Here is a 19033-nt window from a genome sequence, read left to right on the forward strand (position 1 = left end):
AATATGATACTTGTGATTCAAACAGTAAAATGTTTATAAAAAAAACTCTCCCATTACCCCTCTTATTTTCAACATGTGGACTTTTTATACTGAATATAATTGTATGAAAGAGCTTAAAAAAAAATTCTACAGCATGATACTGATGCAAACCCCTACATTTATAAGTTTAGATTTTATACATGTGCTGTTCTGATGAAAAACAATTACTGAAAAAATAAGCTCAGATTTTTCTTAACTTCTTCTAACAACATCTTCTGGTATTGTGCAAATCTAAAAGAAAAATACTTGTGCAGGGTAATCCAGAGTAATATACCCTGCTGTGTAATGTAATTATTTCATTTTCTCACCTACCTTACAAAAGTCAGGTTATTATAACTGAAGGAGTTTGTTTGGGTACTGGAATTAAACAGTTACACATGAATTCATTGCACTTGATGTTGACGTCCCAGCTCCATCAAAGAATATTATTGCTCTGGGGACTGTCGCTGCAGCCAGCCCAGTGTAGATCTTTGGCCCACAGTCCCTCTTTTGTCACTCGCACCTTAAGAGGGTCAAACCTCCAGAAATGCTGCTCTCTGAACAGGTAGAGGCGTCCGTCCGGGCGGGTTAGAGCCCCATTAGTGCCCTGGGGCACTCCTGTCCAGTCTGATAGTCTGCGGGGGTAGTAGGGCTCTGCACGCAGCGTCCTCAGGTTTAGAACAAAGTATCTTGAGCCCTTAAACAGGATCATGTGTCCCAGAGGGGCGTAGAAGAACGCGCAGTCAGGGTGCCGAGGGAGCTCCAACTCTACTGTTCTCCTGGGAAAGCCTGGGTCCAGCTGAGAACCAGAGTACCGCCACATTCTCCGCCCTGAACACACAACCAGACTTACACTGAGGAACTAGAGGGCTAGACTAGGCACTGTTGAGTCCTACCTTTAAAGAAGTACAACTTGGAGTCCAAAGGTGAAAATGCAGCTGCTTCGATGGCTGGAGGCAGGTCTGCCCATCGCTGTCGAAGAGGCAGGGGTTTAGTAACTGCACCTTTGGGTGACACTGTCCAGAAGAAACTGCCCCGAAACACCAGCACTGTATCATTTTGGTCTAAGACAAATCAATATCATATTGTGAATTTTGAGAGAGTTATTAAATATTGATAGCTGATCATGATAAACGCACCCATAGTGATGGCATCAAATGCCCCTTGGCAGTACAGAGGGTGCTGGGTGCTCTCGGGGGTGTCTGTGAGCTCCCACTGCTGCAGCACCGCGTGGAGCACCTGTCCTGGCAGTCTGACAGTACGCTCCCCTGATGGCTTTCCTACAGAGACCACCGAAGGAAGCGAATCATTTCACTGCAACAATGTTCTTATTAAGTCATACAAATGCTACTTGTAAGAGAAACAAACCCACAAGTTAAAACATGGACAGGTAAAAGGAAAAGTTCATTTAAAAATGTTGTCTGATCTGAAAGAAAAATATAAGATAAAACACAAGTCTCCATGGAGACAAGCAGGTGACACCATCAGGCCACATTTTAGTTTTTTGCAATAGAAACACACACAATTCAAAGTTGCCAGTGACCTGCCAAAGTTGCCCTTGACCAGTTTATAATATATAACCAAACTATTACCCCCGTCCCATAAACTATACTTAAGCCCCTGTGAACTGATTTCATGGCTGAGGAATTACTAAGAGGGAAAACTGTCTTCAGCAACATGATGAATCACAGAGATTTAGATATGAAGCAATTTGTTTAAATTAGTTTAAATATAGAGCACTTTGGAGTTAAACAATGGGATAACACAGAAGTTTATAAAGGCTTTATAGATTTGATTTTAAAAAAAATGTTTGTAAGACTTTGAACAAATATTTGTGTCTACGAGGTTGAATAAAATCAGCACACCCAAGTAGACAAAACCATAGATTACTGCTATTCTCAATATCTCAGAGTGGGAAGAAATAATTGGCAAAAGTAGTATGGTTGTAAAAAAGACAATAGTACTTTTCATGTACTTTCATGTAAATTATGTGTATTTGTACTGCATACATCGAGGCATTTAATGTGTCTTATCTGAGAGGGAGCGCAGTAGGAGAGGTGCTAAGAGGCTGACATGTCCAGCTGCCCATACATCTGTTTTCTCTCACCTTATTCAGTCTAACACAAAGCCTAGTCACATATGCCCTGCCTACAGCTCAAAGCACGGGGGATACAGCGCTTTAGGCTACAGGAGCTGTCAGGACCGGGCCTTGTCCACATCTGCCTGACATTTGCGCGGGAGCAGCTGGGGAGAGGTTCCTGCCAGAGGGAAGAACGATAGCTGGAAGTACACTTGGCATATGCAGTGAAAAAAGACAATGTAAAGGTTTTGACTTTTGATGAATATGCAGTTTTGAAACAGATTGTAAATGTACTGGATTTAATTATGTTGAAGCACGGCAATGCGTGGAAAAACAGGCATTCTGAGTGTGACCTCTCCATGGACCTGATCTGCAACTTGGTCTAGTTGGAAATAAAAAGGTTTAATGCCATACTGTGAAACATTTCAGACAAAGCAATAACGCCTCCACCTTACATTTATTCAATTACAGGTGGTTTTATTGCTCAAAAATGCATAGAAAAACAGGCATTCTGACTATGAGTAGGTTACCTCTCCCCAGATCTGACCTGCAACTTGATCTAGTTTGATCTCCATGAAGACAGAAAGGTTTAATGCCATACTGTGAAACATTTCAGACATAGCAATAACACCTTCATAGAGAAAAACACCTGACAGACTCTTCATCAGAGAAGTTACACAATGCACCTTTAATGTATGAGTTTTTAATTACCTTACACTTCTGAAACCAACTGATACATCTCATCTTGTCAAAATACAAGTTTAACTCTGCATTGTTGTCAAATATTGAAATATTCTCAGCTCATAAGTCTTCACAAAGCTGGTATCTAATGCACGACTTTTGCAATAACTTAAACGCATGCAATAAGTTGTACAGTATTGTGGGAAAAAACAAACTACAGGGTGTCAAGAGAACCAATTGTAGTTTTATTTAAAGTAGTCTAAGATTTTAATAATGTAAAATTTTAGCAAAGGTTAGCCAAGTACTTATTCTCAACTCATAAAGATTATAGTTTTTTGCGGTATGCATGCAAAATAGAGCTATATTTGTCTGCTTCGAGATAAAACAGAAAGTTGTCTTAATTTAATGTCCCCACTATAACGTTTCTTGTACATTGTGGTTATTATTCTAACTATGAATAGAATCTTAAAATAAAAGCCCATAAAATCCTCCTCCATGTCTGTTCTGTAAAAGTAATATAAGTCTGTTTCGACACAGTCCTGAGCCCTAAAGACACAGTTAAACTCTAATGACACTGGCTTCAGACAGCCTACTCAAACTTACCATCTGTAGTGTGTAGGGAAGCAGCTTTATGGTAATTGGTCAAACTCATAAAAGTGAGATGTGTCTGTAATGTGATCTGAACTCGTAGACCTGGAGTGGAGATCAGGCTGTGTGCATGTGTGTGTGTGTGTGTGTGTGTGTGTGTGTGTGTGTGTGTGTGTGCGTGTGTGTGTTTGTCATAAATGAAGAGGGGAGGCCCGGAGGATATGAAGCTGGCAAATACCTTTTTAGGAAGCATAGTGCAGGTGGGAGATCTCAGAGTTATGGCAAGAGAAGGAGAAAGGGAAAGGGGAGTGAATGAAGGAGAGAGAAAGAGAGAGAGAGTGAGAGAGAGAAAGAGGAAGAAAAAGGGAGAGCGAAAAAGAGAAAAGTGAGAAAGAGAGATAGAGGTGAGGGAAAAAGTGAGAAAGAGAGGGATAGAGAAACTTAGACTTAGAAAGAAAAAAAGAGATAGGGTGAGAGAGACAAAAAGAGAAACAGAGAGAGGGTGAGAGAAAGGGAGAGAATGAGGGAGAGAAAGAAAGAGTGAGAAAGAGAGAGAGAGAGGGTGAGAGAGAGAAAAGAGGGAGAATGAGGGAGAGCGAAAAAGAGAAAAGTGAGAAAGAGAGATAGAGGTGAGGGAAAAAGTGAGAAAGAGAGGGATAGATAAACTTAGACTTAGAAAGTAAAAAGAGATAGGGTGAGAGAGAAGGGGAGAGAGACAAAAAGAGAGAAACAGAGAGAGGGTGAGAGGAAGAGAGAGAAAGTGGGAGAATGAGGGAGAGAGGAAGAGAGAGAAAGTGGGAGAATGAGGGAGAGAGAAAAAGAGAAAAGTGAGAAAGAAAGAGTGAGAAAGAGAGAGACAGAGAGAAAGGAGCAGAGGGAGCGAAAGAGAGAGAAACAGAAAGTGAGGGAGAGAGAAAGAGAGATAGAGGTGAGGGAAAAAGTGAGAAAGAGAGAGAGAGGGTGAGAGAAAGAGAGAGAAAGAGGGAGAGTGAAGGAGATAGAAAAAGACAAAGGGGAGAAAGAGTGAGAAAAAGAGGGACAAAGAGAGAAAGGGGGAGAAGGAGAGAAATAGAGCAAAACAGAGAGGGAGGGAGAGAGAAATAGAGGGAGAGACGGAACAAGACAGAAAAGGGGAGAGAGCGAGAAAGAGAAACAGAGTGGGTGATAGAAAGAGAGAGAAAGAGAGGTGAGGGAAAAGTAAGAAAAAGAGGGACAGAGAAAGACAAGGAGAGATAGGGAGAGAGAGAAGGACAGAGAGAATGGGAGAGAGAGAAAAAGAGATAAACAGAGAGAGGGTGATAGAAAGAGAGAGAGAAAAAGAGAGAGGTGAGGGAACAGTGAGAAAGAGAGGGACAGAGAAAGAGAAAGATATGTGGGGGAGAGAGAAGGACAGAGTGAAGGGGAAAGAGAAAAATTTAGAAACAGAGAGAGGGTGATAAAAAGACTATAGAAAGAGGGAGAGAGAGAGAGAGAGGTGAGGGAAAAAGAGTGAGGGAAGGAGAGTGAAAGAGATAAATAGATAGGTGAGGGGAAAAGAAAGAAAGAGAGGCACAGAGAAAGAAAAAGAGGGATGGGGGAGAGAGAAGGACAGAGAGAAGAGGGGAGAGAGAAATAGAGAGAGAGGGTGAGAGAAGAGAGAGGGGAGTAACATCTGTGCTGCAGGGTGGGAGATCGGATTCACTGCTTCATTATACCACAAACATTCCTGCTCAATTAGCCCAGATTTCTACAGCAGATGTTTTTTCACCTTTTTGCCCTGGCCTAAGAGTCTGTGACACTGACAGTTCCTCTGACAGGATAAGTGATGTGTTTTGTCTAGGGGAATATCAGATTAAATCAGAAATGTGTTAAAACGTGTCTTTAAATGTAGCGCCTTTGAAGTATAAATGAAATGTGAGTGCCGAAATATCACTTTCTATACTTGGTTTGAAGATTACAACATGAGTTTGTTCTGATTTTATTTTAATCAGCTCATTGTTTAATATAAACAATATACATGTTACTCAAATCAGTGGTTATGGATGTTCAAATTGACGCACGGGAGAGCAAATTACACAACTTTAAAAAATGTGGGATTTAGTTTGTCTAACCATCTCAGACATAAAAGATGACTGTGACATTAAAAGTTTAAATTGGTCTCTGTTGTGTGAAAGAATAGCTCATGAGGAAACTCTGGTTGGGCAGCTCCAGACAAGGACATATTTTCCAAGTGTAATTAATGTCTTAGCAGCAATGAGAAAAAGAGGCATCCAATGAAAATATAGAGAGCAGCACTTGTAAGAACCTGCCTTACACTTGCTCTGAAATTACAAATGAATACAACTATGCTGGAGTGTGTACAGAGTTGCGTCTTTTCATGAATAAAACGCATGAGGTAGGTTTGTTGAAGCTAAAACAATTCTAGGTTAAATGTGAGTGAGTAGAAAACCAGCAGCAGTTGCGGTCACAGCATGAGGTCAAGTGAGTGTCTGAGAATGTGCATTATTATTAGACACCTGCTCACCTCGGGCTCAAACTACTAAGACACCACTGCTTCCAACTGAAATACTTCACTTCAGTAGTCAAAATCTAGTGTCACAGATCAACAATACTAGCCTAATTCATCAGCTGGTTTCACTTTGTGGAAACCATCATTAGGACTCATTCACTCGAAGGTAGGCGGGTACTTATTTATTTAACTAATTGCTGCTAATGCTATTTGGTCGTGACGAATATAATATGCCAAATCCCGTAGGAAGAAGGGCAATAACGTCTTTCCCCTTGATATAATTCACCAAACGTTCCTTTGTTCCGGCTTTAAATCCTCGATCTCGGGAATCATTGTCAACACAGAATATATGCTTTCATCTACATCCATCTCGACCGCTTTCTTTTCTGTTGTACTGTTGTACTGTTTGTACCACAAAAGGGACCCAGATAGGCGCTTGAGTTTGACGTCAGGACAATAATACAGCCTTCATGAGAGAAATATCAAATACCTGTGCATATTGTATATATATTTACAACTACAAAACTGGTTAAAAGTCCTATATTATGCAAAATTGACTATTGTGAGCTTTAAGACTTGTTATAATGTTGGTACCTCATCTAAAAACATGCTACATACCTGGAAATGTGTTTTGTTTCATTCATACATTTGAGTAACCCCGTGTTTTTAGGCTTTGCATGTCCAAAGCTCAAAATACTATCCAAATCATTCTAGTGAAGGTGTATGGAGTTTAAAAACACAGTGGAGCACTTCCTGTATTGTAGTGCTATTTATTTGAGAGAATTTTAAATATGCAGGGTTTGTGTGTCAAACATGAGTGAAACAAAACACAACTCCAGGTATGTTTCTGATGAGGAAACAACATTATAACATAGCTCAGAAAACAGTGTAAAATAGTCCATTTGCATTTCTAGTACCAATGCAGCCACAGATGCCCTGGGGTTGAATAACAGAGAAGTGGGTGCCAATCTGTACTAATAGTCGTCTCGAACCACCCACAATAACTCACACACACATACCACATTCAAGTGTAGGCAAGGAGGTGGAAGCAGTGTTTACCTGAGGACTATATATTGGTTTTATAACAATTGCTTAACATCATGAGTGACTGTCACCCAAAAAAATTTACAAAATACGTGTAAATTATTGTTATTTGGATTGCATTTTGACTGGGGAACATTTCATCATTGTTGTTGGCTTTTTCCTTCAACGTTTTCTCTCAATGTTTACAGTTGTCTGTCACGTTAGAGCCAGTCCTCCTGTTTCTATGTTTTTCATGTCCAACCCTCTTAATAAAAATTCTAAGTTGTCATTGCTCATATGTGGTTACGTTAAAACTGCTCTACACCGTCACTGACTTGCACTTGTTACACTTGGGCCATGAAGACAGATATATAGGTGGAAGGAATGCGGCCCAATTTGTTATCATATAAATACATACGCACTGTATATGAACTGCCCTGGTATTTGCAACAGTCTCCGCAGACACAAAGTTATTGCTTAGTAGCAGACTGGTCATCCTCGTATGTTTTACAATCCCATATAAAGAATAATATCGTGAGATCAAGTTCACTTCTGAGAAGGAAAAACAACAGAGATGATCCAGTATGAAGGAGAATGGGTGTAGTCAGTCAATATATATATTTTTTATTGTTTAGCCTTTTTCTAGGGCTGTCATAGCATATCATCCTGCAAAGTTGTATGTATCTAAGCTTGAGACCAGAAGGAAAAGAACATTACCTCCTCCATGGACTGACATAAAGGTAAATAGACAGATAAGCAAATACAGATTCACGTTAAGAGGCCAAAAAGTGTAAAAGGTTCTGTATGTAAGAATGAATATAAGTTTTGAATCCAATATTGCCCCATGTAAACCCAAAGAGCCCATAATGAGCATCACCGTAGAGCTGCTGCACAGCGATGATGTCGTCCCAGCTGAGCATCAGGCTGCGGCCCAGTCTCCTGTAGTACGGCGACATGAGGGCATGTCTGACGGGAGAGTGCTCCAGGCCCAGAGTGTGCCCGATCTCATGCGCCGTCACCAAGAACAGGTTGTGCCCCTTGTGACCATTCAGGGTCCACCTCTCTGCTATGTCAAAGTGAGCCTCTCCTCTCCGAGGCAGGAACGCATGGGCTAAAGTGCCCCCTGAACATCAGACAATAAGTTTTAGGTATCAGCACATAGAGCATATAATTTATGTATTTCAATATTTTCTGTAAATCTTGAACTTTTGTATTTTGTTTTTGGGGAAAAGCAGGTGCATTTACTAAATCAAAAATAGGCCTTCAGATAAAGAAATCCTCCCACACTACCCACACTTATAAGCAGGTGTGGAAATAGTGTTGTACAAACAAGGCAAGGCTACAATAGTAGTTTGCCACCATCAAGTGTGGAATGAATGTAATGAATATAATATAAAGTCCTTCAGGTATCTTAACAGACGCCATTTAAAACCAGTGTTTAATTATTTAATGAAAGGCCAAAAGTGAGGCAAACTGTGAACAAAGCTTATACATATACATATTATAGAGCAGTCCCTACTGTAAGAAATTAGATTTTATAGCAATGAACTTTCACTTCAAATTTCAAAAGAAATTTTGCAATTACAAGTTATTGCAAGTGATCCCAATTCCAATGCTCACTATTTATTAGTGGCGGTTAATGGTTTTAGTTAATGTTCTGGTACGCTGTGTTCAGACTGCAGAGTCTGGTTTACATGCAAAATCTATGGGGGACGCATGTCTAGGCTAGTGTCTTGAGCGTTCATAAGCTGCATTTGAGCGTCTAATGCCAGAGAGAAAAATATGAATTTTTGGCAAAATAAGCCACGCGTTTCAGACGCTTGCATATGTTTCAAGCGTCTGCTATCAAAGGTAAAGGCGTCCAACTAGAGGCAGTTTAATGCCACAGTCTGCACCTAACCCATAAGAGAAGAAAGACAGTATCTAGCTGTAAAAGGACATATAGTGTACTAACAAAACTGAATTGATCAATTGATTTTACACTGTCAGAGCAATTGTGACTGTGCTGAGTGCAGACTGTTATTACACAAGGCCATCTATTTGTTTGCTAGTGCAGTGATGTCCTGTTATTGTACACACATAGACATTAAGTATTCAGGAAGTTGGGATAAAGATCTATTTGCAGAGAGTACAAATTACATACATGCAGGTTCCAGCTGGAGTGAGTCACACAAAACAGTCATCGCACCCATAGGCAGCCATGCATTTTTGTGTTCCAAAATGAGCTTCTGTCAGCACCCTTCTACTCTTCACCCTTGCACCCTTCACCCTTGCACCCTTCACCTTTCACCCTTGCACCCTTGCACCCTTGCACCCTTGCAGCCTTGACCCTGCACTAGACCTGGGCCTGACCTGGTCCGTCAAAGGCGTTGCTGGCTCCGTCATTGTGGTCCCCATCATAGAAGGCTAGTCGGATGTCCGCCACTGCCCCTTTAGGCGACTCTTGGAACATCAGACCTGATACGTTGCTCCAGAGCTGGAAGGCCGCCCGCACAGCCAGCCGCACTGAGCCCGGGGACAGGTGTCGAGGCCAGTTCACAATCTGGTAGGTGAGGTGACGCTTGTACCACTTCTCAGCTGTGAAAATAGTAAAGAAGGCATGTGAGATTAAAGGAGCAGTGTGTGGCTTTTCTGCCACCTGCTTGACTCCATGTAGATGTTATTGTTGGTTCCTGGAATTTTTTACACTATAATATGGTATTCAATTTAAATATCCCTATGGAGATAAGTGGGCACACAGTAATAATGCATGTTTCAGTGGTAATTTTTGTGAAATAAGGTAAATATGTTTAAAGCCATACTGTGGAACATTCCAGGCAAAGCAACAGCATCACCGTGGAGATAAGAAGATGTAGTCCCTTGACCAGAAAAGTTACACAGTGCACCTTTAAGGGATATGTGTTAATAAAAATACACTTCCTGATCTGAAAGGTAATGAAGACAATTTTCCATAAAATATAAACATGGAATTTAAGATTTTCGTCACTGTAGCACTGCTTTTTGGAACTACAGCATCTCAAGAAACTAAAATTAACTCACCAGCACGTAACCCGTTTTTGGTCCAGTCCAAATTACGTGGAAAAATATCTCACAAAATCATCACAGTCTTGTGGCAGTTTTGTCTAGTGAGATCCTGTGGCACAAGATCTTGTCCCTAATTATAATACCCCTAATTATTAAGCCATTTTAATCTTGTGGTTTACCATGAACAAAAAGTTGCAGATTTTATAGTTCAATACTAAGTAACTGAAAAAGCATAATATGTTCTCCTTAATCTATAACCTACTTAAACAACTGTCAGTTCTCAAAGTGCTAGACCCCCTTTCCCTAGACACTTCCTCCAAATACTTCAAGAGAACTCCAAGTCAAGACTCACAGTCCAGTCAGCAAGCCATGATTTAAACTAGTTCACTGTGGTCCTAATGAACTTCTTGATTCAATCTTAAAATCCACCCCGGCAAATGAGCATTTAACACAAGTCATGTGCCTAGTCATATGTTTTCGACCTACGTAGTATGACAACATTCATCTTAAAAGTGCTGAGAATAGTAATAAAATAAAATACATTATTGTAAGGCCTTGCACTACATTAATTACACTAAGCATGTGAATTCCTCAGCAAACACCAATTGATTATTATTGCACTCATGTAGAACCTTGTGTTTACATCCTCCATCTCTTGGATTATAAACTCGGATGTTACTAGTCCGAGGTGTAGCCAAGATGTGTTGAAGTACAGTGTGTTATATCCAGGAGCAGGACTAAAATGATAGGATGCCCTTAACCACATAGACTTACCCTGGGTAAACAAATAAGCTCTCAAAGTACCCTTGACTAAACAGTTTACTTCAACGCGTGTCTGCGGCTTCTCAGCTTAAGCATAATTACATGAGCTGTTCCCATACAAATCTCTCATTAGTTGAGGGGTGCTACATTCAGCTGGTCTTGATTTGGCACTGCTGTAATCTCTTTGCATACACAGGATCAGGAGTGTAAGAGGGGAACAGAGGTGCACACATGGAGCAGACGGAGAGCCAGTTGTGTAGGAAACCATCATTAGATAAGGGACCTCAGAGGCACAGCTCAACTAATGCAGGAACAGGAGCCCTGCACAGCTAGGCATAGATTTAGTTATACACAGATCAACAAGCACTACAACTGGTGGAACATTACATAACTTATCTGGTGGAAGGCCTGTATCCTGCTTGTCGCAATGTGGATGTTATTTCTTATGGTATTAAATCTGTGTTCATGGAGATGAGCAGTTGAAGCCACGAGACCAAGTTACAGGTCAGATCTCTGGCAAAGCAGTCCTGCTAAAGCAATAAAAACATCAGTAACTGAATAAATGGACGATACATAAGTTCTATGCCTTACTGAGAAACATTCCAGGCAACGCAACACCATGCCCATGGAAATAGGCAGGTGGCAAATCTGCCAATCTGCATATTATGCATATTAAGAATTGTTAGCAAGACCCACAAATTTATGTTGTTGTAGCAAAAATGCACAAATGAAATTCAAAGGAATTTTATTTATCTCAGATTTAAAAAAATGATGACAAAGTAAAAATGTCACAAAGGCACACAGAGACTGGGGCATGCATAAAAAATATATGAGCAAAACATGAACGCAATACCGATATCTGAGAAAACTCTCCAACTGCACCAACACCAACACTGGGACTGATACATTGCCTGTCCTTATATGAACATATTACACATTCTTCAGTGCGGCTCCTTTACAGTCTACAGCACCCTGAGGAAATACTAAATATCTGGATATCTCAGCCCATTAGGCTGTGGGCTTGGCAATGACATCAGTGTGTGTTTTACAGTGTAAACAGAACTGATGCAAGTCAACACAACTCTTAAAGTGTGTGCACAGAGGACATAATTCTTGGTATTTATGTTGCAATGTTTCACATGAACTTATGATAGATGGAGTGGAAACGCCTGGAGACTGCAACACTTAGTGCAGTGCGGTCAATTAGAGGAAAACAAGAGTTAGTATTTCACCTTATGAGTGGAGGCTGCCATTATAGACCCCATTTTCCACGAGAGTTAGTGAGGCGTAGGTTCATTCCCAGGTGACTTTATTGCCACACGAGCTGGAGAAATGTAATCTAAGGCTGCACAATTAATCACAACCAAAATCTCAATTTGAATTGTAGCCATATCAGATAGCAACAGATGTAATTTAGTGAGTTATAGAATCAACAAAATAAACTTATATGGAGGGAAAACAAAATTCTAGGATTCTTGTATTCTTGTTTAGGAATTTAAGTCTTCAATTAAATGTTCATGCAACATAAAATGTATATCCCAGTATGCGAAACAGCAATTTTTTTTGTTTGTTTGTTTCTTTTCCCCAAAACCATGTAGCCCCAGCAGACCCTACACTTGGCGCCTTAAGTATGACCCAGTCTGCTCAGTATAAGAGGTCCCTGGGGACAGAGGAGAAGCCAGGAAGTCAGACACTCGCGACATTCCACCACTTCCCCTGTGGAAGTCATTAACGTGGTGCCCATAATGTGAATAGAGCAGAGAGGCAGAGATATCGCAGACATTCGGAAGTGGAGCCGATCATCAGATAGACGCACTTATTGTTTGTTTTGTTGGCTGGTGTCAGAGATGAGGTTCAGCTCTGGGAGAGGCTCTTTCATCTTCGCTATCATGAGGAAGAACAGTCTGGTATGTCAGTCCAAATCTTGTGCTTTGTAATGTATAGTCCCAGTGTGTTCAAAATCATACATCTTTGTTAATTCATTTCTGTTACAAATTAGGCAGCATAAGTGTTTGCAACTAAGCCCTGATGAAGACCAGTTGGGTCAAAACATGTTGGCTTTGGCCATCTTAGTAAAGGTCTTTTAACTATATTTTTACTAATGCAATTTTTACTTCTTTGGAGTGCCTGGATTCAGTCATGTTTAAAGCATAAGTGTTTTGTTTTGATTGTGATACATTTTTTTATCCTATTACTCAAAAGCATTTAGAGCCACCAAGTTAGTAGAAGGGCAATAAAATGAATCACAATTAAAATGAACAATTTATAACAATTAAATAATTCCAAAGCTAAGATACAATAAGAACCATGAGCAGAAAACTTGTTTAGACCTTTAGCTGTTCATGTTTTAGTTGTCTCTCCAAAGTGAATTCTTTTGAATTCTGTTCAAAACATGCAGTGCAAATTAAGTATTGATTAGAAATTGTTATCTGTTATTGTAGTCAAGAAGTCAACCCTGGTTAGCTGGAATCTGGAAGTAGTCAATAAATTATATTAAATTCCATTTGAGCAATCAAATGTGAAACCAAAATGGAATGAGATTTCGTCATGCTTTATTGCTCTAGTTAAGCTGTGTGTATTTACAATGTAATTTAGTGGTTTGGGGCACTGTATCAGCAAAACCTGTACTGCATTCACTTCTCAATCTCTCTACCCAAGGAAAGTCAGGAGTCAGGACCACATTTATCAAAGAGAAAATGTAGAATAATAAGTAACTGATAAGAGTATTGTTAGCGTTATGTAAGTGACCTATGGACTGCCTTTTCCTGCTGTAAACCCATAAGACTAGGCAGTGCACACACCTCACAACACACACACCTAACTGCTCCCACTGCACTTATCTCCTACAAGGGCAATGGAATTTCAGCTCTGCAAATATCACCGGGAGCAACTACCAGGAGCACCATGAGTCAAGGTCTGTTTTCATTTGGCTGTGAGAAGCTCAGACAGACAGCAGAGTTCAGAGCAAACATCCCAAAAATCACATCATCAATTCTATAGCTGAGAGAAGGCGCTCATCTCATCAGTACTAACACCTGTGGTACAAGGACAAAACGCCCAAAGAAAAATGTATTTAGTTATAAGGGTCGACAGAGATACACAGAATGATATCTATACATACATATATACTGTAAGTAGGCTCTGAAAAAGCCAAAAGACGGGGTTTCCATTAGCATTTCCATAGGCCTAGGTAGAGCCGATAAATCCGGTGTGTTCATAAATAACAAAACAATCAATTATGACACTCATGCATTTGGCCTAAGGTAAAGTAAATAGGCTAATTATATACCATGTTGTGATTGAATTATAATTTTCAAGCTTCTGAAAATGCTACAATTGTATTAGGCAAATACATTTTGAGTCTTATCAAAAAACACAACGGTAGTACACAATAATGGTACCAAATATCAGGGCAGTAGACAAAGAGGGGGACAAAGGGGTCTGTTGTCCCGGGCCACAGGGTTTTAGGGGACCAGAACTGGAAACTCTTTCTGTTAATTTATATTAAAGGGAGGCCCATATGAGGCTTCCTGCCCCGGGCCCCCAAATTTCTGTTCACGAGCCACAAACTGTCTAGGGCTTCACAATATATTGCAATCTAATCACAATCGTAATTTGTTAGTAGAATTATCATATCAGAAAGGCTGTAATTATTTAGATAATAAAATGTCCTCTCTGCAAAGAACAAATTATCTTGTTTTACAGAAAATCCTGTACCTGTAGTTTACACCTCTACAAAGAGTCTGTTCATATTTCAGTCTCCTCTCAAATGCTAATACTCCTAGAAAATCAACGTAATTCTTTCTTCCTTGCCCCATCACTGACATATAATCACTGTACATTCTTAGTATAGGAAACAACTGGTCGGAAGGTCCTTTATAAATACATTTTACAATGTCACAACATCTATTCAAATACAGCTGTAATCATAGTCATTTATTTAGGGGATTTTTGTCTGTGGAATACACTGGGTGCTGATAAACCAGGTGTGTGCGTGAATTACAAGTTGTCTTATCCAAACATGAGGCTGATGCATTTGGTCTTCTCATAGCCCCGGGCTCACTGTGTTACCATATACACCACAATGGAAAATTTGTGTAGACTGCAGACACATTAAAGCCCTTCCATGCAGTTTTAAAACATATTACATTCTCAAACTACACCCAGGGGTTAGACCTAAGGCTGTACATGTATCTGCTATTATCTTCATGAGTCACGTCTAGAACTTCAATAATAGTAGTTGTTTTCTAACACGACGACAAGCTGTAATCCAAGGACGGCTCTATCACTCGGCAACTTAACCACCTCTTTAGTTTGTATGATAGTGGCCTATTCAGATCATCATCCCGTGGCTAACAGCGTAATCCAGTCAGTCGGTAGTGGATGTGTTGAGCAGGAGGAATATTTCAGGTACCGACATGAAGGGGCAGCAGCAAACAAGGGCCACTGCTGCTGCATTCCCAAACCATTAGCCAACACTGTCACAGGAATGTAAAGACTACAAGTGCTGAGGGGCTGGAGGCAGTGAGAGCTCCAGCCACTGCTACTCTGACAAGACAGGTGATGGATGAGAGCAGCGGAAAAAACAAAACAAACTTTAGTGTAAAAATCTAACAAAAATACAGAAAACATCCACAAGAGTAATAGGGTTAAAGTGACTAAAATATTAAAGCACTGATTAACTGATTAAAGTTAAGTATTGTTGTTATAAAAAATTACTGTCCAAATTCTGGTATTATAAAAGAGACAGAGAGATAATTTACTCAGTCCCTTAGAGGAGAGTAAAACGTTAAATGTTATTGGTAGGGATGCACTGATATGATACTGGTATCGAATATCAGTGCCAATATTGAAAACTGATCACATATTGGCTTCCAACTTCAGCTGATATACCATTTAATCTATAACTGGTGTAATGAGATTATTTACTGGCCAATGTTGGTCCAAAACGTCTAAAGGAAATACTGTATATTATATTTTCTCTGCCATAGGATCGGTTGATAATGGGTATCAGTTCTGCCCTACAAAGGCAAAAGGCCATAACTCAACAGAGTGTGAAACTGAGAAAAATTACTTCAGAGTTTCAAAGCTGTGGTTTCTTGTATGGTTTTGGATGTTACGGTTGTCATATTGTCTTATTAAAGCAATCAAATTGGCTCACAATATTTATTGTGAAATATGAATAATATGAAATATTGAGAAAAGCTTAATATACCAATTATTCCCATTAGCTGCACATTACATATGTCACGACCAAATAGTAGCGATTGGTCAAATAAAAAAAATACCTGTCTACCTTCGAGCGAACAAATCCTAATGCTGCAAGGTCAGACGGTATCAACAAAGTGAAACTGGCTGATGAATCAGGCTAGTCTCAAATACCCCCAAAATGACTAATTTTTGATCAAACATGATGTTACGGTGTTCTGCCTTTGTAGGGCAGACTTCAACCAAAATATTGACATTGGCATCAAAACAGAAAAACCTGGATGGGTGCATCTCTATATGTACCTAGAAAGTTACACAGTATGGCACTGAAGTTATCTCTCTCCAAGAAAGTGATGCCACCAGGCCAAGTACAAGTCAGATCTACTGAACGCTGAACCTGCTCACAGTAGAGAATTTTTAGCAAAACAGCTGGAAATTTACATATAAAAATAGATGAGTTTAATACTATACTGTGCAACATTCATGGGAAAGTAATTACATCTCTATGGAGGCAGACCAAACACCAGAAAGGTTATATGGTGCAGCTTTCATTTACTACAAAACATTTACTTCATGATTTCACTGTAGGTCTGCAAGAAATTTAGCAGCACTTAATGCTAAATGCTTTCAATTCAGGCATCTTTAGCCATATTGAATTGCACCATTTATGCTTTGTATATTTCACCATCAAAGGAAAAGCCGGATAATTGACTTCAAACTCAAGTGTGCAGCTGCAACATTAATGGCTGGCAATCACTGGTCTAAACAAGACATGAAAAGTGTCCATTGACATCTTAACATTTTAGAATAGAGACCACTAGTATTTATTGTATATTGGAGAAAACTAAAACTTATTAAAGAGAGAAAGAATGCATTCACACTTGCACAAACGTCACCTAAGATTGGAATTAAACTGGGACCAACCTAAGTCTACATCAGGACTAAAATTGACCAAACCGGGACCAAATCAGAAGTGGAAACACACCTTAAGTTTGAATTTGGGTTAACAGTAAGCAACAAGATATACAAGCCTAATAGACTGTAAGTGTCTCAGAATGGTAATTATCTCAGGCTGAAGTGTGCAACATCAGACACTCCGCCAACTGTAATTGCACCCTTAGGCTTTATTTTCAAGGTGGACCCTCCCAGCTAACTCACTTTACTACTTCACCGTACCAAACCAAAATAAGTGTGGTCATGTCTTGGTATGGCAAAACAATACCTTGAGTAGCAGAGCGTTTTCTGCGATTTTCCTTCCCCAATTTGGCTCTTTTCCCAGTGAAAACAGTGTTGATTCTCTGAGCCCAGACCTGGTGACTGCCCTCATCAGAGACTCCACAACGGGGCTCAGCCATCTGCCTCAAGGTGGCGCTGTCCAGTCTGCCAGTGATGGGAAGACGGGACAGCCACTGGAACTCCCTGCAAGCAACAAGCAAAAACTATTCCAATCATACCAATGTTATTATAAAACATTCTCCTATTTCGACTTGTTTAAGATGAAGAAGACATAGCAGGATTTGAAAAAAGCAATACATTCACTTTTTCTGGTTCATTTCTGTTCTGTTATATTTGATGTACGTAAATGTTCTGTAAGTTCAGTTGAGGTATTGAGGTAAGGGCGTGTCTGACTGCCCTGACAGTCACCCCCTGAAGCAACTACAGTCGCACTGAGAACTCAACCACATCCATATGAAACACACAAGTTCATCACTTATAATATGCTCTATAACAATACAGTTACAGTCTCTTACCGAACGGCAGACTGCATCTCAAGAGCATTATGAATGTGGCTGTCTTCATGGAGGTAGCCATACTTTTCCAGAAAAACCTGCAACATTTAACGCATATCAGTGTTCAATCCAGTTATCTACAAGCTACATTTTATGGTTGGCACTGCATTTCCAGATTGAGTATCTGTTTAAACCATGTTACTTTTATAAGATGAGCCCACCAAGAGTTTATAGGGTGTGTGTAAAACGACCACCTGAAAGCACGGCTCCATAAAGTGTAATTATCCATTTGTAGCATATTGTAATGTATTTGATGCAATGTATAAGACCACACATGACAGTAAGTTTGGGGAATCCCAAATACACAGGTATAATTTAGTAAGACATTTATTGAAGCTATAAAATTGTAATGTAGCCTAAAGTTATGTAAATTGAAAATGCTGCCCATGTGAAAACAAAGATGGAAGGATAGATAGAATGGTTATAGCTATTGTGGGTTTGCTGTGTAGAGACAATAGTGAAATTATACAGATAACAATAAAGAGATGGCAGATTTTATCAAGGCAAATACTGATCATATAGATTGTGACTGAGCTGTAGCCTACCATTGTCATGAAAACATGCAATGCTCAAGAGGGAATCAAACGGCGTTTAACAGCTAAGATATTTAATCCTGGGCTAGAAATATAATGAACATTAGCCTTCAATCAATTAGGCCTAAATCAGTAAATCTGAGGGTCAGGGAGGGGAGGAGAGGCGCGTGGTAATAGTGCCTTTAGGAAATTAATACATATCTGCCATTTACACCCAATATCTTTCATGGAGACTAAACATGATGCAGAACTAAAGATTATCTGCGAAAGTAAAACTTCTCACCTCAGGGTCCAGCGGTGAGCCTACAGCGGCCCCGGCGGTCAGCAGCGCGGTCACAGACAGGACCCAGAGCGCCTGTCCGCCGCCTGCGCTCCGGTCCGGAGGTCCACGTCTCATCTCGGGACAGCCTCAAAATCACGCGCACTCCACTCCCAGAACATAGCATTTCTGTCCGCTGCTAGTTTTCCATAGTTTGTTTTAGTCGCTGTCAGAGAGCATGCTGCTGCTCGCCTGACAGCTCCATCCACAGCACTGACGCGCACATTTAGCGGTGTTTACAGGAGGAAGACCTGCACCGCCCCTCTTAGGACACCCGCGCCAACTGGAGGTGAAACACACCCCTACAAGTGTGCTTAAATATGTATGGCAGCATTACAAACTCAACAGCATCATTGTCTGGGAACAATTAGAGGAATGAACGTTTTTCCCCAATTACCAAATCCACAATGATACCTCTCTGTATTTAAGTAGTGTGTATTCTGGATAACAAAACAATCATACTGGTAATTGGTTTCTTTGGCCGTGAAATTATTTACCAGTGTTACCTTGCACTATTTT

General features: G+C 40.1%; 1 protein-coding gene across 1 annotated transcript; it reads right to left on the bottom strand.

Annotated features, from left to right (window-relative positions):
• Positions 1-142: 142 nt before the first annotated feature.
• Positions 143-18712, bottom strand: mmp28 (matrix metallopeptidase 28). Its single transcript, XM_020940436.2, has 8 exons — positions 18479-18712; positions 17624-17700; positions 17095-17291; positions 9231-9455; positions 7756-8001; positions 1158-1298; positions 915-1082; positions 143-849 (listed from the first exon to the last, which is right to left on the bottom strand). The coding sequence occupies exons 1-8, from the start codon at positions 18590-18592 to the stop codon at positions 455-457; spliced, it is 1563 nt and encodes a 520-aa protein (XP_020796095.1). The 5' UTR covers positions 18593-18712; the 3' UTR covers positions 143-454.
• Positions 18713-19033: the final 321 nt, after the last annotated feature.

The sequence above is a fragment of the Boleophthalmus pectinirostris genome, unplaced genomic scaffold (assembly GCF_026225935.1).
Source record: "Boleophthalmus pectinirostris isolate CB_2022bp ecotype Guang Dong unplaced genomic scaffold, ASM2622593v1 HiC_scaffold_9, whole genome shotgun sequence".
Taxonomy (NCBI): domain Eukaryota; kingdom Metazoa; phylum Chordata; class Actinopteri; order Gobiiformes; family Gobiidae; genus Boleophthalmus; species Boleophthalmus pectinirostris.

What these genes read in the sequence shown, in the direction of transcription:
- mmp28 (XM_020940436.2), bottom strand. Translation starts at nt 18,592, where the DNA reads ATGAGACGTGGACCTCCGGACCGGAGCGCAGGCGGCGGACAGGCGCTC. An exon ending in GCTCACCGCTGGACCCTGAG is followed by an intron (nt 17,701 to 18,478) that starts GTGAGAAGTTTT and finishes TAAATGTTGCAG; the next exon opens with GTTTTTCTGGAAAAGTATGG. An exon ending in GAGATGCAGTCTGCCGTTCG is followed by an intron (nt 17,292 to 17,623) that starts GTAAGAGACTGT and finishes TGTTGCTTGCAG; the next exon opens with GGAGTTCCAGTGGCTGTCCC.